Below are 23,549 nucleotides of genomic sequence, written 5' to 3'. Positions count from 1 at the left end.
GCAGTACCAGACGGTACTCAGAACCTCTGAGCTCTTCTGATTCCCAGAACTCTGCTGAGACCAGACTCTCTCTGCCCTCCTCCACTTGGGGTGATTTTCTCTAAGATGCTCACTTTCTCTCTGTGCAATCCAGTTTCCTTTGAGTGTCCCTTGTCCCTTAAATATATCTGAATATATATAAACCCTAATGGAGGACAGGGTTCAAAGTTCTTTCTCACGGGGTTCATGGGCCCCATGAAAATTGGAGGATAAGAAGACACCTTAAGTGTTCTAAACATTCTGTTACTCTTTTAGAGACTCATGGAAGAGATTTGGGAAAGTGGCATCCAACTCCACAAGCTGGTCTATTCAAGTCTCAGTTCCAGCTCAGCCAGAACACTTACTCCACTTGCTACTCATTGGTTGCAATTTTCCTTGGTTGCTAGAAAGCTTAGAATCATATTTGTGACTTATCCCTAGCAAACCATAGGACCTTACACCATGCATTTTACATACAATACTGCTGGTTTTATCTTATCTTTCCCACTCTTGGTTTTCTTTTGTGCTCTTTTTCTCTGTACATATTTTTAATTTATCCTACTTCATGTATTTACGTAAGTTACTTTAAATCCCTTCTTCTGAAATAAAGCAGGGTATAAATAAATGGTCATTAACAAAAGAGTTTGATGAGGATCCATTTCTTCACCTATAAAGGCCCTAAGATGAACTGGTGGCAATAAGAGTCTGTGAAAACTACTCCAGACAGGATCACCGTTATAGCTTGTCACCTGTTCTGTGTTCACCATCAATCCACAAGCTAAATCTTGAAATGGAGAGAAAGCTAGAAAAAAAGGGATCAGGAAATCCTATCTCTGTAAGTCATCTGAACCATCATAAAGCACTTGATTGGATAATGCTTTTTCCCCAAAAAAGTATGATTTCTGTTCTCGACATTTATGTTGTAACACATGCATATTTAAGCATCTCAGTTCACATACATTGAGAGGGAGTATATCACAATTGTTGAGTGCAGACTCTGGCACTAGGATGCCTGGGTTTGAATCCCAGATCTGCCGTTTACTTGGGGCTAGGTATTTAACCATACTGTGCTTCAATAAATTCCATCTACAAAGTAGAGATAATAATAGTACCTACCTCACAGGGCTGGTGTAAGGATTAAATGAAATAACATATGTACTATAACATGTAAAACAGTGCCAGAGCACATACAGGGATCTCAAAAATGTTAGCTATTATTAGTGATATGTGAGTGGGAGAAGCACTGCCTTGAGCTTGAGACAGCATCTTGTTTGTGAGTTTCTGGACAAACACCTGAGGAATGAGTGAAGACTTTTGGTCTGACCACTTCTGAGAACAGGCCAAAAACTCTTGCTTACCCAGATCCTTTGCGTGGCTACTCTTTCCCCTGCTTTTCTAGAGGCAGAATTCTGTGGTGGAAAGAAGAGGTGGGCAACCAACCTTCCTGAGCCTCCGCGTTTCTTTGTCCCTCTCTTCTACATACCAGATACAGCGGGAGCTGCAGGCACAAAGATAAATTGGGTTTACCGTGTAGGAGCTCACGGTCGAGTGCAGGAGATAAATGCAAAAACAATTACAAGGTAGGATGATTAAGCAATATATAATGAAGGTATTTTTCTTGTTCAAAATGCACTGTGGAAAAGCAGTATCCACAGAACGGAAGATGTAAGATATGTGAAAGCGCTCTATAGAAGGCAGACAACGGTACCCATGTAAAATATTATTACTGCTGACCCTCCCAGGGCCCACTTTAACTTATTTCATCCAGGGACACTTGGGCAACCAACCTTGTGGAACCGTAAGGTATAAAACCCCTTACGTGCAACATCAAACTGCTCCAGCAGAGTAACCCCTTCTTGCTTTCCAAACGTGTAAACCCAGTTTCAAACATGGGTAACGCAGTCCGCGTTTCCCGCTTACCGGGAACGAGGAACTACTTGCAAAACCAGGGACTGAAACCAAGAAAACAAAAGCAAGGCGGAAAGCGCACAACCACATCTGCTGAGCGCCCTAGACCCGGGAAGCTGGGAAGCGGGAAGGTCAGCGCTGCCTACGCGCGCTCTGCGTAATGGGAGCTTCCCCAGCGCAGCAAACCCTGGGAGCCTCAGGGGCGCCACCTGCGCAGCCGCGAAGATTCGGCGCAGTGGAAGTGGCGAGAGAGGCCGCCGCACCTGCGCGAAGGCAGTGGCGCGGCGGCGGCGGCGGCGGGAGAACCGAGTCCAGTGCGATTGCGCGGAGGCCGCGGGCGAGGCGGGGCCGCGAGCGAGTGAGCCGTGCGCCTGCGCGGAGGGCTGCGTGGCGCGGTGGCGGGGAAGGGCGGTGTGAAGTGAGTGGCGCTGCGGGAGGGGCCGTCGGCGGCGCTGGTGAGCTTTGCGGAGTTGGGCGGTGCCGAGGAGGAAGAGGAGGTGGGGGCTGGGTCTGACGCGGCCCGGTTTTTGGGGGCTCCACTTGTTTATTTATTTTTTTTCTCGTGGGTGCCTCCGAGTGTGTGCGCGCTCCACTGCTTGGTGGGAAGGGGGTGGGGGGAGGGCCCGGGGGAAGGGGGAGTTGGAACCGGGGTCGAAACGCCGCGTGACTTCTAGGTGAGGGAACGCCGAGCGGTCGCCGCAGCGTCCGCCGTCGAGAAGCCCTTGTTCCCGCTGCTGGGAAGGAGCGTCTGGTGCCGACAAGATGGCGGACGGGGAGCTGAACGTGGATAGTCTCATCACCCGACTGCTGGAGGGTGAGTCGGGGCCCGGCCGGCCGCGTGGAGGGGGCGCCTCCCTTAGCCCTCCTTGTTCCTCCGCCGCCGGAGCCCGAGGGGACCCCCCCTTCCCGCCCCGAGGCGGCCCCCGAGGAGGGGGCAAAGAAGCTGGTGGGCCGGGGGGAGCGGCCTCCGGGAACACGGCCGAGGGGAGGCCGGGCGTCAGGGGCTGTCCCCGCAGGCAAGTAGTGCCCCAGCGGACCTTCGGGGACCCGCACGGCGGCGCGCCGGCGGGGGTGCCGGGTGACCCTTCGCGAGGAGGGTGCCGGGATGCGTGCTCCGGGGCATTGTACGCCCGTGGGACGTGTATTTCTTCTCTGTTCTCTTTGTGCCTTGCCCTTGGATGCCTCCGCTTCTTGTTACCGGAGTGAATTTTTAAAAATCTTCTCCTTGAGTCGACTGTTTGATCTGTTCGGCATTTTTACATGATGCTACAGGACAAACTCTATTCAAGGAGAAGATAACGTGAGCGGGAGTTGAGTCCCGCCCATGTATTATTTAGCTTTAAAGCATAGTAAGCCAAAAGTCTTTGACCGAGCTGAAGGTGCACCCAAGAAAAATGTAGACACGTTTGCTGAAGGGATTGGTTTTCGGGTTTGAGAATTTTAGCAGGTTTGAGCAGGATTTAATTTCTGCACAAACTTAGAAAAGGTCGATTGTAAAGCCTCTCTTGTGTTTAAAAGATATTTACAGGTCTTAGCAGCTTTTGAAGTTTCTGGGCCCTTCTGTTTGTAATTGGATAGTTTTATGTTAGGGTCGGGGATTGAGGGAAAGGGAAGAGATGGAGAGGCCAGGGTATTATTCAGAGTCAGTCGCTGCCTTCTGCCAGTGAATCCCTTTACCCTAAAATTTGCGTCATCACTAGCTGCTTTGTGAGTGTGTAGGAAAGAAATTACGCCATTTAAAAAAATAAATTATTGTTTTCTCTGTCAGAAGCCGTGGAAGGATTACATATCCATTGTTACTGGCTTTCAAATTTCCTGAAGATAATTGTTTGCCACCGTGAAACAATGTGTACTTACATTTGGAAAATCATCGCAGAAGAAGATTGTGTGATTGGGGGGCGGAAGGGAGGGCGCTAGTTCCTTTTTTCAGCCAAAGTGTCGGTGTTTTATCAGTTCTCTGTGTACCCGTTGTGTAACAAACTACAGTATACTTGCTCCAGATGTGAAAGCCTTCCAGCAGTCTAAGACTGAGTCTCTTAAGACTGAGGAAGAAGCAAAGTTTCACCAGGAACTCTTGTTTGCCTTTTCCTTTACTATCAAGTTATTCTTGGGAGGCCCCCTGGTGCCTGCAGTCAGTGTTCACACAGATGTGAACATCTTACTGGGTCTGTGAGACATTTGCTTTGAAAAAGTGTATGTATTGTAGTTACGCATTGTTATAAGAGGGAAGTGTAGCTATTTAAAAATTTTAATATCTTGTTAACTTTGGGGGAAGTTTATGCTCACCATGAACTTGGCTTGTAAACGTAAATATTTAAAAATCTGATGCTTGTATCTCAATTTCTTTATTTTTATCTTACATAAACTTACATATTTATATACTGTATAGGCATAAAACACAGCAGACTTATGTGTTTTTAAATCTTTGATATGGGATCTTTTAAGTCAGATGCACCCTTTTAAGATTATAGATAATTAAGAAACTTCACTAGTGGATTGTTCAAGGTTGTTAAGAGAAAAGATATGGTGAGGAAAATAGGCTAAGTGATTCTGTTTGTTTCTGTGAATTCAGATTACATACGTGTTGGGTTCTGGTTTTGGGTGATCATTTTCCAGACGTTTTCCCCTTTTAAATTAGCAAGGATTTATTGACCTGCTTTGTGCCAGTCACCAGGAATCCAAAAATAAGACACAGTCTCTTCACTCAGGGAACTCCCAGTCTAAACAAGTGACTTTCAGGCTTTTTCAGCCTGCTCTCTGACAGTAAAGAGTACCATTACTTGCTTCTTAATCCCGGGAAGTATGTTTAGTTTTGACCGTGCCTCCCTGGGATTCTTAAATTCTCCTCTTCTCCTTCCCTTTTCCAAAATCTAGACCTGTCCAAAGACATCCTAACAGACTTGGATTTTCTAATAAATAATTGTTTTTAATCTTCAAATAAGAATTCTTTTGTCTGCCTTGATTTTCAGTGATGTTACATGCTAATTATTAACTCAAATTCAAGTAAAGCTGCTTAGCAGAATAGCTATAGTTAGGTTTTTTTGCTTGTTTGTTTTCAGTATTAAATGAAAGTATTGTACAAGGGAGGGGAAATCAGCAGGACTTGATCTCATTTTAAAATGTTGACTGTAGTTCCATAACATATTCTTGATTTTTTTATTACATCAGATTGCTAGTCAGCTATAACCCTTTTAGTAACTTTTATTACCAATCAGCTGTAACACTTTTAGTAATTTTATGTGTTTCTTTGTGTTTTTTAGGTGGCCAAATGATGTTCACTTCCAAAGTGCCTTTTACGTTTAAATTTTTTGTTATTATTTAATGCAAAACAGTATACTGATTTATTGTTTGGATAGTGCATGTTCCTTCAGTATATTTCTTTCTTTTTTTTTTTTTTTTGGTACGCGGGCCTCTCACTGTTGTGGCCTCTCCCGTTGTGGAGCACAGGCTCCGGATGCGCAGGCTCAGTGGCCATGGCACACGGGCCCAGCCGCTCCGCGGCATGTGGGATCTTCCCGGACCAGGGCACAAACCCGTGTCCCCTGCATCGGCAGGCGGACTCTCAACCGCTGCGCCACCAGGGAAGTCCCAGTATATTTTCTTGAGTTAAGTTTTACTTAACCACAAAGCCAAAGATGCCTACCACTCTTTAGTGATCCTGCTACCACATTCTTGTTGAAATTGAAGCTAGTTCCTATGGGTATCCTGGAAAATCCAGTAAAAGCTTTTTACTTTGATCAGCAGTTCCAAAAGGAGTTAGGATGGCAGTGGGAGTATAGAGAAATCACCTGGGAGCTTTATTCAGACTATAAATGTTGAATTTATTTTGGAGGACTTGAAAAAGGTTGAGTAGAATCTGCTTGTTTGGGAAGAGGGTTGTGTGGAAAACTGCTTCCCGATGGTTGAGATTGTGCCAGCTCTGTTCCCAACAGTTTTATTGAGATACAATTCACATACCATACAGTTTCACCTATTCGAAGTGTATAATTGAGTGGTTTTTTAGTTGTGCAACCATCAGTCACCACAATCAACGTTAGAAAGTTTTCACCACCACCACCCTCAAACACAGCCCTGTTTTCACTAGCCAACAAATCCCTTTTCCCTTCACCACTCCTCCCATTACTTGGCTACCCCGATATACTTTCTGTCTATAGATTTTGCCTGTTCTGGACATTTCATCTGAATGAAATCATACATTATGTGGTCTCTTGTGATTGGCTTCTTTTAACGTTTTGAAAGTTTATCTATGTTGTAGCATGTGTCAGTATTTCATTCCTTTTATGGCCGAATAATATTTCATTGCATGAATATACCACATTTCATTTGTCCATTTATCACTTGATGGACATTTGAGTTGTTTCCCCTTTTTGGCTGTTGTGCATAATACTGCTATGAATGTTCATGTATAAGTGTTTGTGTGGGCATATGTTTTCATTTCCCTTGGGTATATAGCTGGGAGTGAAATTGCTAGGTCAAATGGTAACTCTGTTTAACTTTTTGAGGAACTGTTAGACTGGTTAAAGCCTCTTTTCTGATTAAATTGTTTAATTATGACCCAGCAGTCTAAAGATTAGGCAGTTTGAAGGAAGTGCTAGTTGATATTGGCAACCTCAACTTCTGCAGGGATAGTGTTGTTGTGTAGACCCAAGGCCAGGTCTGTTAAAAAAGAGCAGGTTGAGGAATAGGGGAGATGGTCTTAGGGATACTTTCTCTCTTCTCTTGCTTCTTTTTAGATGAGAAACTAGAGAAGGCATAAAGATGCTACATTGTTCAGAGATTCAGGGATTAGGTTGGTTGCTTGGTTTTCTTGTCAGTTCCAGCAGGTGAGGGAAATTTTGACAGTTTGAAGAAGTAGTCCAGAGTATTTTTATTTTATTTGAAAATACAGAGCTGGAGCTTTTCTGGTAAATGTCTAAACCAAGATTAGGATTTATTGGGATTTAGAAATCTACATTTGAGTGTAGAGACAGGATTATATTAAGATTTAGGATTAGTGAGATAAAGATAGTAAATTTTATCAAGTAGGTTTTTTGCATCTGAAGTCTTATTATCCACATTTATCTTTTAACAGAGTATCCATTCCAGCAGTATACGTTCTCAAACAACTCTTAACAGGTAAAATAACGTCAGTGTTAAGAATGTCAAGATATTTAGAAATAATTAAAGTTTCAGAAACAACCTTGATCCTGGAAATCTTGGGCTATAGGGATGCAAGAAGAAATGGTTTGTAAATGTCAGTAGGCTTAGCAGTGGTGTGGTGGTGGAGGATAGGGATTCCCAGTTTAATCTTCTAGGATTTAATTTTGAGTGAATACAAATTTATACCCTCAGGCAGCGATCACTGCTCCTCTAGCAGCTGTAAGTAGCCATTTCAAGGCTTATTCTTTCTGGGAAAATAGGGGATCAGTGAAGATAGGAAGCAGAAAGATATTAAGGTTACAACTCATCTTTCTTTTTGTAAACCCTCCACCTTCCCCCAAGATTGAATATGATTACCTTTGAAGTCTTGGTTATTGGTAGGTGAAATGTAGTTTTTTTTTTTTACACCTCATTCTCTGAAATACACTGTACCTCAGAGATTTTCCATCTTTAAAGATAAAATGAAAATGCTTTAATAGAAATTGTGTTTATTCCACAATTAGAAGTAGGGGACTAAAAATGCAGAAACTCATTCTGAAGTTAAGTAAGTACAAATAACTAGTTGCCAGTCTTTTCCTAGTTTAATGGAGGAATTCAGTTCCTGGTCTGGGTGGGTACTTGTCATGCACTAGAAAAAGTAGTAAAAGGACAGGGACAATTGTCCTTCAATCTGCCTACCCACTATTCACGTGTATAGCAAAGTGATTTATGAGGACATACATAACCTTCCTAATAGTCACTGACCTCAGGGCTCTCCCTTCCCAAATTTACCCACATCTGTGCAAAGACAAATTGAGGTATTTATGTTACATGCGCGATCTGGTGGGAATGTTGCCTTTGGGTCTTGATATATGCTGGCACTGTGTAATTTGGAGGTTTTGACACAGTTTATTTCCCCATAAAGGAATTTAATCCTTAGAATGTTCATCAGACTATGCCTGAGTTCCCATCTAGTCAATTTCCAAACTATTGATCAAAACATTTTCTTGCTTTGAGTGCTTGTCTAACACCATTTTAACTTTTCCCTTAATCCTACCTACTATTTTCAAGATTTAGAGAAATCAAAAGTTACTTTTCATGGGCTTCCCTGGTGGCGCAGTGGTTGAGAGTCCGCCTGCCGATGCAGGGGGCACGGGTTCGTGCCCCGGTCCGGGAGGATCCCACATGCTGCGCAGCGGCTGGGCCCGTGAGCCATGGCCACTGGGCCTGCGTGTCCGGAGCCTGTGCCCCGCAACGGGAGAGGCCACAACAGTGAGAGGCCCGCGTAATGCAAAAAAAAAAAAAAAAAAGTTACTTTTCATATTTAAGGACATCTATTATATAGCTTTCTCTAATATTTAGCAGTTATTATGGCTCTTTTTTATTTTAAATAGTAAACTGAGAGGCAAACTTTATAGGTACTTGTAGGTTCATCTGTGTTGTTTGAATATGTATCAAATAATTGAGCCAAAGTAGTGAAAGAAAATGACCAGGCTTCTGGAGTGAAAGTGAGAGAAAGATCTAAGTTATATAATGACAGAAAGGAACATATTTTATGAACATCAGACCTTAACTGCAATAGTTATGTGAATCCTGAATGATAACAGATATATACTCAATTAAGTGTTTATTCAAGGTAGTTCAGTAAGTATTGTTATAGTGGGGGACCATGTTTATACTCGCTAAAGGTACAGGTTCTGGATGTATTATAATTTCAGCTCTTCCTCAGTTTCTTCTGCATTTTGAGGATGATAATCGACCTGCTTCATAATGTATCTGTAACAATTAAACTGGTAGAACGCTTAGACCATAATAAAAGCTCAGAAAATGTTAGCTACTGTTATTGTTTAGTATAAACCTGAGTGTAAGGTAATAGAGGGCTTCTTATGCTACTGAGCCCTGGACCCTCCTCAAAGGAAGGCTATTTCTTGTGAGGATCTAACAGATGTGCCCTCCACATTGTTTGTTGCATACAACCACTCATACATAGTATGTATGTATGTATGTATAAAACATTTCTTTCCTATTCCCATTATTCAGAATTTATAATCTGGTTTGACATATTAATGTTGGTGCTGAGGGGGAGAGATATTTTTAGGCAGAATTAAATGGTGAAAGGTGATTTAAGGAGATTCGGTGTATGCTTTCTTTTGGCTAGGGGCTAGAGAGCAATGGATTTCAAACTTTGAATCTTGGGACTACTCTGTACTCATAAAAATAATTGAGGGGCTTCCCTGGTGGCGCAGTGGTTGAGAGTTCGCCTGCCGATTCAGGGGATGCGGGTTCGTGCCCTGGTCCGGGAAGATCCCACATGCCGCGGAGCGGCTGGGCCCGTGAGCCATGGCCGCTGGACCTGCGCGTCCGGAGTCTGTGCTCCGCGGCGGGAGAGACCACAGCAGTGAGAGGCCCATATACCGCAAAAAAAATAAATAAATAACTGAGGACAAGAACTTTGATTTGTATGAGTTATTTATCAGTACTGTGTTAGAAATTAAAACTAAGAATTTTAAAATATTCTTTAAAAAAAATATTCTTTAATTCATGTAAAATAACGATAATAACCTATTCATTTTACATAATCAGAGTTTGTTTTCTACAACAAAAATAATAGTGATAAGCACATGTCTTTAATGTCTGGTTTTGTAGAAGACAGAATTCTCATATCTGCTTTGCTTCAGTTTGTTTTGATACATTGTTTTGGTTGAAGTATATGAAGAAAATCTGTACTTTTACAGATACAAAGTTGTAAAAGGAAGGAGTATTTCAATAGCCTTTTTAGATAATGGTGGATATTCTTTAACATTATACCAGAAATCGACAAGTGATAATTTCTTAAAGGTTAGTTGTAATGTAGAATCTGAAATATTGTTCTCTTACATTAAAATCCATTTATCTGTCTTGCATTTTAAATGGATCTTACAAATGACTTTGTAACATGCATTGGTCGTTTTGAAAATACTGGTTAAGCTGATTTATGCAGATGTTCAAATGTTGACACATTTTATACAACATCAAAAAATTCACATTTGTTAATATTACAGCAAGGTATCAGAAGAGTCCTTAAGTATGAAGAAGCTGTCAAATTCATGGTGTTGGATACAAGGTTTCCAAAATTTTAATTTTCACTAGCAACAAATACTGTCAGTTGTTTTCTTTGAAGTGACAGGCTCACTTTGTTCATTTTCAAGAGTATCTGTTAAATATCTTAAGTGTGAATAACCATAGTTTGTCACTTGTGCTTTCCAGTAAAAGATGGTCTGTGAAAGTAGCTATATCAGCTTGGAACTAAAACAGTCATACAAGTGCTCTTTTTGAAGACAACCATTGTACTTTGATATGCAACAGAAATGCTTCATGGATACTTTCATTTCATCATGCAGAATATTAAAAAGATGTATACTTGTTGGTGGCGATGTAAGAAAATTGATTGTTTTTACTGCTTAATCAAGGGCAAGGGCATTTTTAATTGAAACTGGACCTTTTTTGTTTCGCTGTGTGTGGCAATTTAGTGCCTCTGATTTGGTTTCTGCTGAGGTGTCGGTGTTTTAATCACCATTGCTTTTGCACCATGCAGATGTCAACACAGTGAAAAAGGGGATCACACTCGTGAGAACCACAGGACTAGGGTGCTCCCTTCTTCTGTTCCTGAAATGTCTAGTCCTCCCCTGTATCTGTTAATTTTCTTCTTCACTCTTTTTTCATTATCTATTTGTTTACTAGTTTACCTGGAATGATTTTTTTAACTTACGGCAATACACAGACCCCTCTGAGAAATCATGAAAGCCCCGGACTTCTCAGAAAAGTATACATGTGTATGTGCATACACAGTATTACAGTTCGGGTTTTTATACAGAGCTCCTGAAGGCCATCTGTAGGCTCAAATCACATTAAGCAGGCAAACTTAAGATAAATTGAAATTATGGCAGTGGCTTAATTCTTTCATTTAAAACCAAAATTCCCCATTCTAGCCAACTGTAAAAATTTTACTTTTTTTTCTTCTTTGTGGCTTAAAGTAGACTCATACTAAATATGGAGAAATTGCTGTTTCATCTTAGAAAAAAAATTTAGGAAATCTGGATTTATGTTAACTTTGCTGTTGATTAGTATGTAACCTTGAGTGAATCTTTTTGGTAGGGTAGAGGTTAAAATGTTAAAGGTTAATGAAGATTACTAAGATTTCATGTGGCAGATGTAATAGTGGAATTAGGTGTTTTTTTCTCCTTGTCATTCTTTCTGTTTTAGAGAAGACAGTTATTAGTAAGGACTTGCTGGAGAAAATAGCAGATGGTTATTGAAAGATAAAATTTAGTGTATACACAACACAGACATATATGACACACACCATTTGTAATTTAAAAAACAAACCTGCATTGAAAAGGTTTTTACATGAATATGAAATTTGAAAAATAATGATGGAGTATAAATTTTTGTAATCATGAGAAGAAGGGACTTCTTTTGGGGGAAGAGAACATTTTGCTTAATTGAGGTTCAAAGTTAGTGTTCTGTATCATCAAAATCAACTGGAAGTGTTCATCTGTTAATGCTGATCTATAATGAGATTTTATGTATTTCATCTTGGAAGGTGTCTTAACACAGATAGGTAGGTACTACTGAAACTATTATCAATCCAAAAGCATGTGGTTTTAGTTAAGTGATTTTAGTCATCACTTGGAAGGTATTTATAGAATTTTATTAGTTCTCTCTTAATATTTGCCTTTTATCATGTGATAACATTGCACATTAGTCAATTCCAGTGAGAGGTTAGGTGGAAGCTCCTCACCTGCACAATTAAATGGATTTTGACTTATTTTGCACTAACACTGAGGTCTAAAGAATGCTGTAAGAACTGTGGTTTGAGCTTAGAAAATAGTGTCCAGTGCAAATCTGTGAGGGAATGAAGATCTCACTTGTTTTAACATTTGACAGCCCTGGAACTGTGTAAAGCAACCTGACATTTGCTTGTGATTACAAGCAACATTACTTGTCAGAGTGACTTAGCATAGTGTATGTTTCACACATAAGTATTTTTTCACATTTTAATTTTAGGTTGAATTATTAAGAAACATTATCAGGTTTGCAGCAACATCTAATTTATAAAACCTACTCAGTGCTCGATAGTAGTGATTGAGGGTGATTCTCATTCAGAAAAATGTCAATATTGGCCCTCAGCTCAAAAAAGTCACAATAAAACTTTATCACTATTAAACCACTGAACTGCTGTGTGGTAGGGCAAGTCAGGATATTCAGCTTTTGTTTCTGACAAACATTTGTGTAACTGACAATGGTTAAGTTTATGAGAGCTAATGAAATACACCATTGATACCACTGGTTCAATATTTTTCCACTGAGTGATTGCACCATAAGCTTTAAACACCTTCAGTTTTCACAAGCTTTATTAAATTGTCCAACTAAGTCTTTTCCTGCTCCATGAGTATTTTTACCTCCATCATGTTTTGGGTTTGTTTCTTTAGCTTCTTTGAAAGTATTCTTTTTATTTATTTTATTTATTTTTGGCTGCGTTGGGTCTTCGTTGCTGCGCACGGGCTTTCTCTAGTTGCAGAGAGCGGGGGCTACTCTTCACTGTGGTGCGCGGGCTTCAGTAGTTGTGGCTCGCGGGCTCAGTAGCTGTGGCGCACGGGCTTAGTTGCTCCGCGGCCTGTGGGGTCTTCCCAGACCAGGGCTCGAACCCGTGTCTCCTGCATTGGCAGGCGGATTCTTAACCACTGTGCCACCAAGGAAGTCCCTTCGGAAGTATTCTTGCCTGTGGTTGTCCCACACAGACTATTCATAGAGGCTAACTTTTCAGTCATTTCAAATTCAGCATTGGCTCCTCAAGTGAGCAAAAGCTAAGTATTGGCAATATCTGTGAACTCATCAAGAGCCAAGGAAACCACTCAAAATCATTTTTGTTTTTTTAACTGATTATCGACGTTGCTTTCAGTGTCCTCAACCCTTCAAGAACTGTCTTTACGGAAGGACTAATAAATATATAGTCTTAAACAAGTTTATAGTCTCAGGACATACTTCTTTGGCTTTTCCAAACAAATATGATTTAATTAACTCACCATTAGTAAATGGCTTTCCTCACTTTCTAATACATGAACCAGTTGGAAGCTTACTTTCATTGCAGCCTCATTTTTATTTTTGTGAAGAAATTCTGCTGTGATGAGATTCCATTTACAATTTTAAATTTTTTTGATTGTTACTTTCCTATGAGATAGGAATGTTTTGAAGAAGTGCTTAGTTTCCTAATGTGAACATATATTTTATTCTTTTAGCACAGCTATAATGTCATAAATACAATACCTAGTCATCTAATTCAGTAACAAAATAATCCACACTCCACTGGGCCTTAGACATTCATATTTCAGTTTTCTTCCTTTGACATGATGAGTATGCACTGGTAATAAAAGTAAAATAAAATGTTGCAGCACAGCAGTAAGTAGATGCTGAAGACACTGTTGAGTTATAACTGCATCTCTGCAATTTCTAGTACCCTGGGAAGCAGTGCGAAACCATGAGGGTGCCCCATGTGGTCTCTATGGCAACTACTCAACTCTGCCATGGTATCGTGAAAGTACCCATAGGTAATACGTAAATGAATGAGAGTGGTTTTGTTCCAGTAAAGCTTTACTTATGGACGCTGACATTTGAATTTGATATAATTTTTATGTGTCACAGAGTATTGTTCTTCCCCCGCCTCCCCCTCCAACTATTTTTAAAAGTATGAAAGTTACTCTTAACTCACAGGTCACACAGAAACAGGGATTGGACCAAATTTGACCCTCAGGCCTTAGTGTTTTCCCCCTTTTCTGGTGTAAACATGGTTGTGCAGAAAGATTATTTTATCAGGAACCAGGAGACCTTGATGCTTCTACCTAAGTTGAATGACTCATTTGCTGAGATAACATATGGGGTTAAGGCCAGTAGTGTCTAGTCCTTGGCAAGGTGTTCCTCAAAATTCTTCACGTAAGCGTCTGAATTTCTAGTGTGTGCCCAATGATCATATTTTGTGTACTTCTCTGTTTTCACTTGAGCAGCCACTCCACTGTTGAAGAGCAACCAACACAGGAAATTTTTGAGGGTTTTGATCTTTAAGAAAAGGAAAGCACCAGTGTGTTCAACAGTCACTCCTGGAGGCATAGGGGAATAGACTCCAAATAAAAAGTGGCAGTCTTACTGGACTAAAGAGGAGAGGTGGAAGTCTGGGGCGACTAAAGCAGTTGAAACTTAAGTCTAAAAGAGGAGAGAATCACATAGACTCTAACCTCAAAATCTGCAGTCAGGTCCCCCTAAGCTCATTGATTTTTAAGATACACACGTGCAAGGGAAGATTCTAAGTAAACCAGAAGAAAACAGTGTCTGGGAAGCTAAGGATATGAGCAGAGATTCCAGCATCCCCCACAGTACCAGCATGGCACAAGTTGAAGTTCAGTCTTTATGAAGTGAGAGAGGCCATATTATACCCTGAGTTTTTCATTGAGACCCCCATCATGGCCACTCTCCAAGATTGAGGGCAAAATGAAGTAGACCAGCCCTCAAGAAGATGTGGGTGAGGGGCTTCCCTGGTGGCACAGTGGTTAAGAATCTGCCTGCCAATGCAGGGGACACAGGTTCGAGTCCTGGTCCGGGAAGATCCCACGTGCCGTGGAGCAACTAAGACTGTGTGCCACAACTACTGAAGCCCACGTGCCTAAAGCCCATGCTCTGCAACAAGAGAAGCCACCGCAATGAGAAGCCCGCGCACCGCAACAAAGAGTAGCCACTGCTCACCGCAACTAGAGAAAGCCTGTGTGCAGCAATGAAGACCCAACACAGTCAAAAAAAGAAAAAAGAAAATGTGGGTGAGTCCTTGGTACTCTGCTGCTAAAGGAAACAGCCCTCCATGGAGGAAGATGTCATATAGAAATTGTACAGTTTTTCATCCATAATCAAATATTTCATTCAGTGAAATACTACAGGAATGCTAACAGGATTAATGGACCAAAATATCAAGAGGAGAAAAAGGTATAAATCCACAGAATTCACATATTAGAGTTATCACACAGACTTGAAGATAACTGATTTAATATGCTCAAGGTAAAGAGGAAAAGAAAAATTTTATCAGACCTGGAAACTGTACAACTAAAAAAATATATTAACTAAATTTAAGAATTTGGTAGTGCATTTACTAGCAAATTAGAAACAGCAAAATAGAGTAGTAGTAAACTAGGGGAAAAAAAGAGTTTAGTAGAAATTATGCAGTGCTGAGAGAGAAAAAATAGAGGGGAAGTACAGAAAGAAAGCAACAGAAGACAATGGAAGGGTTTAACATGTGTAATGGGATTCCCAGAAGGACAAGAGATGTGCAATAGAGGATATATTAACCAAGAATTTTCCAAAATTGAGAAAGATACCAAAATAAGATTAAAGAAGGTCTGTGACTTCCAAGTGGGAATAATGTAAATAAAGTCATATTGAGACCCATCATGGACTTAACTCCCAAAATCAAAGAAAAAAATTTTTTAAAGCTCCCAAAGGAAAGAAGTCATTACTTTCAGGACAATAATAAGAGAGATGGTTGATATATCACCTGAAACTACAGAAGCCAGAAATCAATAGAATGACCTCTTAAAGTGCTAAAAGAAAAAAAAAGAATGCTAACCTACAATTCTAAATGTAGTGAGCATATGCTTCAAAAGTGAAGGCAAAATAAAGATAGACTAAAACTAAGAAAATTTATTGATAATAGATGGCACTAAAAAATGCTAAAGAAAGTTCATGTTGAAAGAAAATGATCACACATAAAAGCACAGAACTGCAGAAAGAAATGAAAGATAGCAATAAGAATAAATGTGTATAAATATAAATTAGGACTGTTTAAAATAATTGTGACTTGTGGAGTTTAAAATATATGGGAGCAGTATATGACAGCTGTAGAGCAAAAGTCTGGAGAGTGGTAAATCAGTCACAAGTGCATATGTTATCTCTAGAGTAAGCGCCAAAAGAAAAAGAATATATAACTAAAGAGCTAATAGAGGAGAAAATGGAATAATAAAAGATAAGCAATTACTCCAAAGAAATGTAAGAAAAGAGAAAGGAATAAAAAACAGATGAGACAAAACAAACGACAGGATGGTGTACTTCAACTCAGTTTTCCCAGTGATTATGGTAAATGTGAGAGGAGCAGACACTCCAGACAAAGCTCAGAAGACATAACCATATACTGTTTACAAGGGACATATTTTAAATTTAAGGGCACAGATGGGTAAGTAAAAGAATGAGGAAACTACATTATGCACATACTAACCGAAAGAAAACTGAGTCGGCTATATATTTATGCCAGAAAAAGACTGTAAGGTAAGAAGAATCGCTAGAGGGAAAGAAGAGCATTGCACAATTTAAAGGAATAAATTCAACAGGATGATATAACAATCTTAAATTTTTTAGGTATGTAATAATATAGGTCAAAAACACAAAAAGGAAAAGTTGATAGAACGAAAAGTTTGAAATAGACAAAACTACAACCATAGTAGATTAATGCACCTTTCTCAGTAACTAATAAACAAGAAAAAAAATCAGCAAGGATCTAGAAGATTTAAACAACACAGTAAAATTGATACACATGGAATGCTTTACCCAGCAACTGTAGGATATTACATACTTTTCAAGTATGTATGGACACTTAATAAAATATACTGTACCATAGAGCAAATCTCTAAATTTGAAAGAAAGGAGAGATCTCAGATATGTTCTCTGAATTCATTGGTAATAAGCTAGAAATCAATAGCATATAATTGGAAAATCCTCAGGTATTTAGAAATTAAGTAATGTAAATACTTTCACATGTCTTATTGGCTAAAGAAGAAATAACAGTGAAAGTTACAAAATACATTGATCTAAATAATAGTGAAAATATGTGTTAAAACTTTTACAGTTACAGCTAAAAGCAGTGCTTAGAGGGATACATATAGCTTTAAATGTATATATTAGAAAAAAAGGCTGAACATTAAACTATTCCAAGACAACAGAAGAATAAATTATAACCAAAAAAGGTAGAAGGAAAGATATAATAAAAATAAGAGCAGAAATCAAATAAAAAGATGTATGATTTTTTTTAAAAATGAAATCCTTGAAAAGATTGGTAAATTGATAACCGCTTAGAAAGACTGATAATGTAAAAATTTTTTTTAAATTTACCAGTATCAAGAAAGATATAGGAGGGCTTCCCTGGTGGCGCAGTGGTTGAGAGTCTGCCTGCTGATACACGGGACACGGGTTCGTGCCCCGATCCGGGAAGATCCCACATACCGCGGAGCGGCTGGGCCCGTGAGCCATGGCTGCTGAGCCTGCGCGTCCGGAGCCTGTGCTCCGCAACGGGAGAGGCCACAGAAGAGAGAGGCCCGCGTACCGCAAAAAAAAAAAAAAAGAAAAAGATATAGGAGATACCACTATTAAAGGAGACTAAAAAGATTGAACAAATAATGCAATAATGTAATCCTGGATTGAATTCTGTACTGGGGAGGAATATGCTGTAAAAGACATGATGGAGACAGTTACTAAAATTGTAGTACATTCTTTATTTTTTTTCAACTTTTTTAACTTTTTTATATATTTATTTATTTTTGGCTGCGTTGGGTCTTCGTTGCAGTGCACATGCTTCTCATTGCCTGGCTTCATTGCGGTGGCTTCTCTTGCTGCGGAGCACAGGCTCTAGGTGCATGGGCTTCAGTAGTTGCAGCACGTGGGCTCAGTAGTTCTGGCTATCAGGCTCTAGACCGCACGCTCAGTAGTTGTGGCGCAAGGGCTTAGTTGCTCTGCAGCATGTGGGATCTTTCCAGACCAGGGCTTGAACTCGTGTCCCCTCCATTGGCAGGCAGATTTGCGCAACCAGGGAAGTCCCTTTAGTACATTCTTCAGATTAAAGATTTGTATAAATATTAAGTTCCCTGAATCTGATAACTTGTATTGTGGCTGTGTAAGAGATACTATCAGGGAATAATACTGATGTATTAAGGGGTAAAAGAGCATGATGTATGCAGTCTATTCTCAGATGGTTCAGAGAAAAGTTTTAAATATATGTATTTTAAGCATAATAAGATTCTAAATAACTTAATGCTAATAAATTTGATAATTTAGATGAAAAACTAACCTTGGCAAACTGACACAAGGAATAGAAAACCCGAATAGTCTAGTATCTGTTAAAGAAAATGAATTTGTACTTAGAATACTTTTCAAAAAGAAAATTCCAGACCCAGGTGGTTTCACTGGTGGCCTAAACATTTAAAGAAGAAATTTTACCAATTGTATAAAGTCTCATACAGAAAATAAAAAAAAAGGTAACACTTCCCAACTTGATTTCTTAAGCTAGCACAACCTTAATACCAAAATCTGATAAATAACAAGGAAAGGAAATTACTGGCCATTATCTCTCAGGAATATAGCCACAAAAATCCTGGGCAAAATATTAGCAAATTGAATCTTGCAATATACAAGAAAGATAATGTCATGATTTGGTGGGGCTTATTCTAGGAATCCAAGTTCAGCACAATCAGTATAAGTCGTATTAACAGAATAAAGGGGATGAAATTATGATTATCTCAATGAGATAGTGTATTTGACAAAGTTTAAAGACTCTTCATGATAAAAGTTCTTAGCAACTAGTCGAGTATGTACAAAATTATAGCTATCATACTTAATGGTGAAATAATAGAATGTTTTTCCCTCCAAGTTCAGGAACCAGACAGGGAAGACCATTAGCACCACTTCTATTCAACATTGTCCTGGAGGTCCTAGTCAATTCAGTGAGGAAGGAAAATAAAAGATGTAAAGATAGGAAAAGAGGTAGAACTGGCTTTTCACAGCTGACATGATTGTATATATTTGGAAACTACAAAGGAATGTATAAACTGTTAGAATAGGAAGTAAAGTCGGTTTTCAAAAATCCATTATTTCTATATGCTAATATTAAACAATTGGAAAATGAAATAAGAAAACACATTTACAGTATCAGCGCCCCTCACCTCCCATCAATTTAATGAAAAATTTGCAGGACTGCCACACTAAAAACTGTAAAACAGTGCTGAGACAAACATGACAACCTAAATAAAGGAGAAATATTATGTTCGTGGATTGGAAGACTCGGTATTGTTAAGGTATCAATTCTCCCTAGACTTACATATTCATTCCCAGTTAAAACAAGTTAGGGTTGAAAGGGACAAGCCAGTTTTAAAACATATTTGAAAATGCAAAAGGACCTAGATTAGCCCAGGAAATCTTAACAAAATGAGAATGATTATATTACCTGATACCAAGACTTTATTAAAAACTATAGTAATTAAGATAGCATAGTACTGGGACTTCCCTGGTGGTCAGTGGCTAAGACTCCGCACTCCCAAAGCAGGGGGCCTGGGTTCGATCCCTAGTCAGGAAACTAGATCCCACATGCCACAACTAAAAAAAAAAAAAAAAAAATAGCGTAATACTGATGTAAAAATAAACAGGTTAACGGACTATGTAGAGTGTTTAGAAACAGACCCATTCATGTATGGTCACCTAATTTTTCTACCAAGTTAGCCGTGCAATTCAGTGGAGAAAGGATGATCTTTACAATAAATGGTGCTAAATCAGTTGGATATCTTTATGGATAAAAGTGAACTCATACAACTTAACATGAAAAAAAAACCCAATTAAAATATGAGCAGAGGACCTGAATAGACATTTTTCCAAAGACGATATACAGATGACCAACGGGCACGTGAAAAGATGCTCAACGGGCGGCCTTGATTTATTCCTTTTTATCAGTTGACTGATAAACTGAGACCCCATGCAGCCAAATAAATAAATTAATTTTTAAAAATTTCATACCAAGATTAAGAATTACTCCTATTGCAGAGCATTGAATCTAAGCTAGTATTCTAGATACTTAGTGGAAGATACAAAGTTAGATGTGTTTTTTTCATCTTAAAAAAATTCAGATGTTTATGGGAAGTAGGTAATTGATGTTTGAGAACTAGTACTAATGTAGAAGTTATGCTAGTTCTTATAATAAGGGCAGTTCTGCTGATAATTGTTTTGAATTTCAGAGATGATCTTATTAACTGTCATATTTGCTTAAAACACATTTCAACATTGGCTCTGTTTCCTCCTTGTTACTTATATATTACTATACTTATGGAATATATACACAAATAGGCTTTGACGGGGGGGGGGACGACTTTTTTTTTTAAGCCTCTCTCAGCCTGACAAAGGAATCAGCAATTTTTAGCAAGAAATTCATGGACTTAATTGTAAATGGGAAATGATAGGAGTATATAGAAGTATAGTCTCTGTTTCCTTTTTAAAATGAGATAGAATGGGAGCTAGCAGTGTATCTAAAGAGAAAGAGCCAGTGGAGAAGGTAATGATGAGAGGAAATGATTGTTGAGTTCAGTAGGGCAAATAAGGAACTACCCATGGACCATTCCTCCCCACTCCATCCCAGAAGTTACTGAGAACCATATTAATTAATGAGTCTTAGTCACTTGGGCTGTGAGGCTTTAAGTTGGCCATTGGAGAACAAAGAAGACCGCATTTCCATGGCAGCAGCTTTGAGGAGCCTCAGAAACCACAACAGTGGAGATAGAGAAGAGCCAGAGGTCATGGAATAACCTTACTGTCAGCCTTACTGTCAGCCATAGGACACAACAGGATATCTGGTAGTTTGCTGCCTACGTGACTCTTCTGATCTTCAAAATATGGGCATGACTCCTTTTTAAGAATTATTATTTTATGGATAAATTTTAGAAAACTAACCATTTTGTTTATTGTTTACCAGTACGAGGATGTCGTCCAGGAAAGATTGTGCAGATGACTGAAGCAGAAGTTCGGGGCTTATGTATCAAGTCTCGGGAGATCTTTCTCAGCCAGCCTATTCTTTTGGAATTGGAAGCGCCACTGAAAATTTGTGGTATGTAAATGGGTAAAGTAGGAAACAGTCTCTTGAATCCTATATTTACATTGAAGATGATTGAGGAAACACCTAAAAATTTTTGTTAAAAAAAGGATTGCTAGGTTTTATTACATTAAATTATAGAAATTGAGACTTTTATAAAATGACAAGTTAGAGACAAGAAGAACATGTTTGCTGTATATACAACAGATTAAGAGATTGCTGTTCACACTATATAAAGCGTTCTTAGAAACAAGAAAAAGGTAATACGATAAAATTTAAGGGGTGGAGGCAGATTGTAGAAGAAATTCAAGTGGCCAGTAAACATAAGATCCTCAGCCTCACCAGTAATCAGTGAAATGCAATTTAAAAATAAATCTGGAACTCTGATCAGATTGAAAAAAAAATGTCAAAAATTGATATCCATTGTTGTCTAGGATCTGGAGAAAGGGCATGCCAGTACACTGGTTAGAAAAAACAGGTATAGAATTTCGGAGGTCAGTATGGCAATATCCATGGTTTTCTAACTTAGATGTGATCATTTTAATTTATTTTGAAGATTATATAACTTTATACAATTTGTATTTGATCTTTCAAATCTTACAGTGGCTTTTGGCCAAAAACTAAAACTTTAACCTTAGTTAAAGTTAACCTGGGGCTTCCCTGGTGGCGCAGTGGTTGAGCGTCCACCTGCCGATGCAGGGGACATGGGTTCGTGCCCCGGTCCGGGAGGATCCCACATGCCGCGGAGTTGCTGGGCCCGTGAGCCATGGCTGCTGAGCCTGTGCATCTGGAGCCTGTGCTCCGCAACGGGAGAGGCCACAGCAGTGAGAGACCTGTGTACTGCCAAAAAAAAAAAAAAAAAAAAAAAATTAGTTGAGTGATTGCATTTTTTTTAAACATCTTTATTGGAGTATAATTGCTTTACGATGGTGTGTTAGTTTCTGCTTTATAACAAAGTGAATCAGTTATACATATATGTATATCCCCATATCTCCTCCCTCTTGCATCTGCCTCCCACCCTTCCTATCCCACCCCTGTAGCTGGTCACAAAGCACCGAGCTGATCTCTCTGTGCTGTGCGGCTGCTTCCCACTAGCTATCTGTTTTACATTTGGTAGTAGATATAAGTCCATGCCACTCTCTCACTTCGTCCCAGTTTGATTGCATTGTTAAAGCTAGAAAAACTGTTGGCACAGAAAGCATTTTTCTGTAGTTCACATAACGTGGGAAGTGGTATAAATGCTGTATTACACTGACTTTTGGTTTGATAGTGCAGTTTTTCTTCTAGTAACTGTTAGTATTTGTCACTTAGCTTTTATGAACTTAACCACCAGCTTTTGTTCAATCAAGGATTATTTGCTATATGCAGACCTTTTCATTCCCCTGCATGTTTTTTAGTGATCCACATTCACACCATGTAACCTGCAGATGCATAGTGTGCTCTTTAAATACTTTTTTCCTCTTATGTGGCTTATTAAGTCATGTACTTGGTGTTCCTTTATACAGTGCGTAGCAATTAAGAGATATTAATTAAGTAAATGTTGAATAAATTAATTAGCTTAGAGTATCCCCTGTAAGTAAGAGGTGGTAGTTGAAATTTTGTGGAAATGAAGCAAATTATGTCATCTTAAAATTAAAGTGAGTCATATTCTCAACAAGATACTCAAATGCTTTAATACAGGAATAATTTGAAGGTAGTAGAAGTTATTTATACTAAATATTTCTAAGTTTTTGCTGTTTGCTCACTACTAGGTATAAAAAAGTGGACCTAAGTTAAACTACCAGATAGTGTAACTGTATTAGCATAACAAATTATCCCAAAACTTTGTGGCTTAACAACATTAATTTATCATCTCATAGTTTCTGTGGGTTAAGAATTCAGGCACAGCTTAGCTGGGTCCTTTGGGTCTGAGTCTCTCACAGCCTGTTAAGGTGTCATCTGTGCCTGCAGTCATCTCAGGGCTCAATTGTGAAAGGATTCAGTTCCTTATGGGCCAATGGACTGAGGACCTCAGTTCCTAATGAGTTGTTGACCAAAGGCCTCCTTTAGTTCTTTACCAGATGTGCTTCTCCATTAGGTGGCTTCATCATCCAGCATGAGAGAGAAGGCAAGAGAGAGTGCAAGCAAGATGGGAAGTTACAATTTTTTGTAACTTTATCTCAGAAGTGAAAGCCCATCTCACTTTTGCTGTATCCTCTTTGTTAGAAGTAAGTCACTAGCTACGGCCCACATTCAAGAGAAGAGGATTACATAAGGGTATAAACATTGAGAATCATTTCATAGAAGCTGTCTGTGTACCACAGTAACCATAAATTTTCTAAAACTGTTTTTTTCTATTTTTAGGAGATATTCATGGACAGTATACAGATTTACTGCGATTATTTGAATATGGAGGTTTCCCCCCAGAAGCCAACTATCTTTTCTTAGGAGATTATGTGGACAGAGGAAAGCAGTCTTTGGAAACCATTTGTTTGCTGTTGGCCTATAAAATCAAATATCCCGAGAACTTCTTTCTCTTAAGAGGAAACCATGAGTGTGCTAGCATCAATCGCATTTATGGATTCTATGATGAATGTAAGTAAAAATAAAAGCT

General features: G+C 39.1%; 1 protein-coding gene and 1 long non-coding RNA gene across 4 annotated transcripts in view; one reads left to right on the top strand and one right to left on the bottom strand.

The window, feature by feature from the left end:
* The window catches only part of LOC137205322 (uncharacterized), a 30,042-nt gene extending 27,769 nt beyond the window's left edge, over positions 1–2,273 (bottom strand). For both annotated transcript variants that reach the window (XR_010934095.1, XR_010934094.1), the window contains exons 1-2: positions 1,806–2,273; positions 1,377–1,516 (exon numbers count right to left, since the gene is read on the bottom strand). This is a non-coding gene — a long non-coding RNA (uncharacterized lncRNA). The remainder of the gene's footprint in view (positions 1–1,376; positions 1,517–1,805) is intronic.
* The window catches only part of PPP1CB (protein phosphatase 1 catalytic subunit beta), a 37,629-nt gene continuing 16,318 nt past the window's right edge, over positions 2,239–23,549 (top strand). The window contains exons 1-4 of one of the 2 annotated variants that reach the window (XM_067703359.1): positions 2,239–2,381; positions 2,601–2,740; positions 20,840–20,971; positions 23,300–23,530. In XM_067703359.1, coding sequence (XP_067559460.1) covers positions 2,689–2,740; positions 20,840–20,971; positions 23,300–23,530 — 415 coding nt within the window. In that variant the 5' untranslated portion in view covers positions 2,239–2,381; positions 2,601–2,688. Of the gene's footprint in view, positions 2,424–2,600; positions 2,741–20,839; positions 20,972–23,299; positions 23,531–23,549 lie in introns of both variants that reach the window. The other variant, XM_067703360.1, reaches the window with a different exon arrangement.

The sequence above is a fragment of the Pseudorca crassidens genome, chromosome 14 (genome assembly GCF_039906515.1).
Source record: "Pseudorca crassidens isolate mPseCra1 chromosome 14, mPseCra1.hap1, whole genome shotgun sequence".
NCBI classification, from domain to species: domain Eukaryota; kingdom Metazoa; phylum Chordata; class Mammalia; order Artiodactyla; family Delphinidae; genus Pseudorca; species Pseudorca crassidens.
Note: the sequence above shows the minus strand (reverse complement) of the source record. Positions and strands in the feature narration are given on the sequence as shown.